Source organism: Triticum dicoccoides, chromosome 1A (genome assembly GCF_002162155.2).
Source record: "Triticum dicoccoides isolate Atlit2015 ecotype Zavitan chromosome 1A, WEW_v2.0, whole genome shotgun sequence".
NCBI classification, from domain to species: domain Eukaryota; kingdom Viridiplantae; phylum Streptophyta; class Magnoliopsida; order Poales; family Poaceae; genus Triticum; species Triticum dicoccoides.
The window spans coordinates 143,309,637-143,311,018 of record NC_041380.1 but is presented as its reverse complement, the minus strand read 5'-3'; the positions used below and the strand labels follow the sequence as shown (position 1 = coordinate 143,311,018).

The 1,382-nt window shown below is 49.2% G+C and overlaps 1 protein-coding gene across 1 annotated transcript in view; it reads right to left on the bottom strand.

Annotated features, from left to right (window-relative positions):
• The window catches only part of LOC119274890 (transcription factor MYB97-like), a 17,016-nt gene extending 15,992 nt beyond the window's left edge, over positions 1-1,024 (bottom strand). The window contains exons 1-2 of the mRNA XM_037555675.1: positions 702-1,024; positions 487-613 (exon numbers count right to left, since the gene is read on the bottom strand). Coding sequence (XP_037411572.1) covers positions 487-613; positions 702-1,024 — 450 coding nt within the window. The remainder of the gene's footprint in view (positions 1-486; positions 614-701) is intronic.
• Between the last annotated feature and the right edge of the window lie 358 nt (positions 1,025-1,382).

Sequence of the window (1,382 nt, the reverse complement as noted above, 5' to 3'; positions counted from 1 at the left end):
TATATATTAGCGTGTGTGTTCACTTATTTCAGTCCGTGTAGTCCATATTGAAATATCCAAAACATCTCTTTGTGAACGCTGGGAGTAGTAAATTTCCATATTTGTAAGTGCAAGTGAGATTTTTATTTACGGATTGAACACAAAATCCTTGTACACGTTTCAATTGCTAATGTGTGGGCAGGAACATCAATCCCTATTAATTTTAGAAAATTACTTCCCTGCAAAAAAATCTTCAGAAAATCACTTGGGGGATCATTTAGTGGCCTAAATGAAGAAATTAATCACCACATTTACTGAATAGACTAAAGACATGCCAGACTACTAAATATTTATCCGGGAGTTAATGCCCACTTCTAAATGGTGATGAATTCAGATAACGCAACGATGAATTTCTTTCCGTAAGCACACTCAATATAGATCATCAAAATTCCCAAGAATCAAGCTGCTAGTAGAGGGAGTTAAGAAATTTAAATCTTGCAAAATCACCTCAATGTTGGGGTCAAGTTGGTTGGTCCATCTCTCTCGACACTGCTTCCCGCTCCGGCCAGGGAGGTACAATGCAACCTCCGCCCAACTCCCTTGGCCGAATTCCCGCACCTTCTCCCTGAGCAGCCTGCACAATCACAAAGAAACCGACGAAGCTGCAACCGATGAAGGACAAAGAAAAAGGTTTGCAATTTAGGGTTGGATTTTCTGCGTACGTGTCTTCCTCCACGGTCCAGGACCTTTTGAACTGTGTCAGCCCCTGGCCGCTAGATCTGGCAGGCGGCAGCGCCTGAGTAGTCGCCGTGATTGCCGTAGGGGCGTCGCTGCTCCCGTAGCCGGGTAAGCTGGTGGGATCCATCTTGCTGATGCCACCAGAAGCCCTTGATCCAGCGCCCGGGACGACAACCGCCCCGGCTGGAGCACCACCATCATTATGGACGAAGTGTTGTGCAACTCCGCCATGGCCGAAGCTCGTATAGTGGTTCCCAGCCACCGAGACCGCCATGTCCCAGTCAAAAGAAGCACTCCCCTCAGCCATCAGCACGACCTCCAAGGTCAGATCGAAGCGATGGCGGCAGGAACGCTCGTGGTAGAGATGGGGCAAGGAAAGCAAGAAGCACGGGAGTAGTCCCTGGCTCTTCTGCAGGAGAAATGCCTGTATCAGAGACGGATCGAGGGGTCTGTGCCTGATATAGAAGGGAACGGAGCCCCATGCCCCCATCAGCCCGTCCATTCTCTTGCCCCCAACTCCTCATCAGGCGGCCAAGAGGTGTCCCACATGGCAATAACGTTCCGAATACATGTTTTCAAGTTCGATGTGGACCCTGTGCACCGGATGTACGCAGTCTCTGGAGAGGTTTGCGTGGTTCAGGGTGGGTAAGACATGTCAATACAGA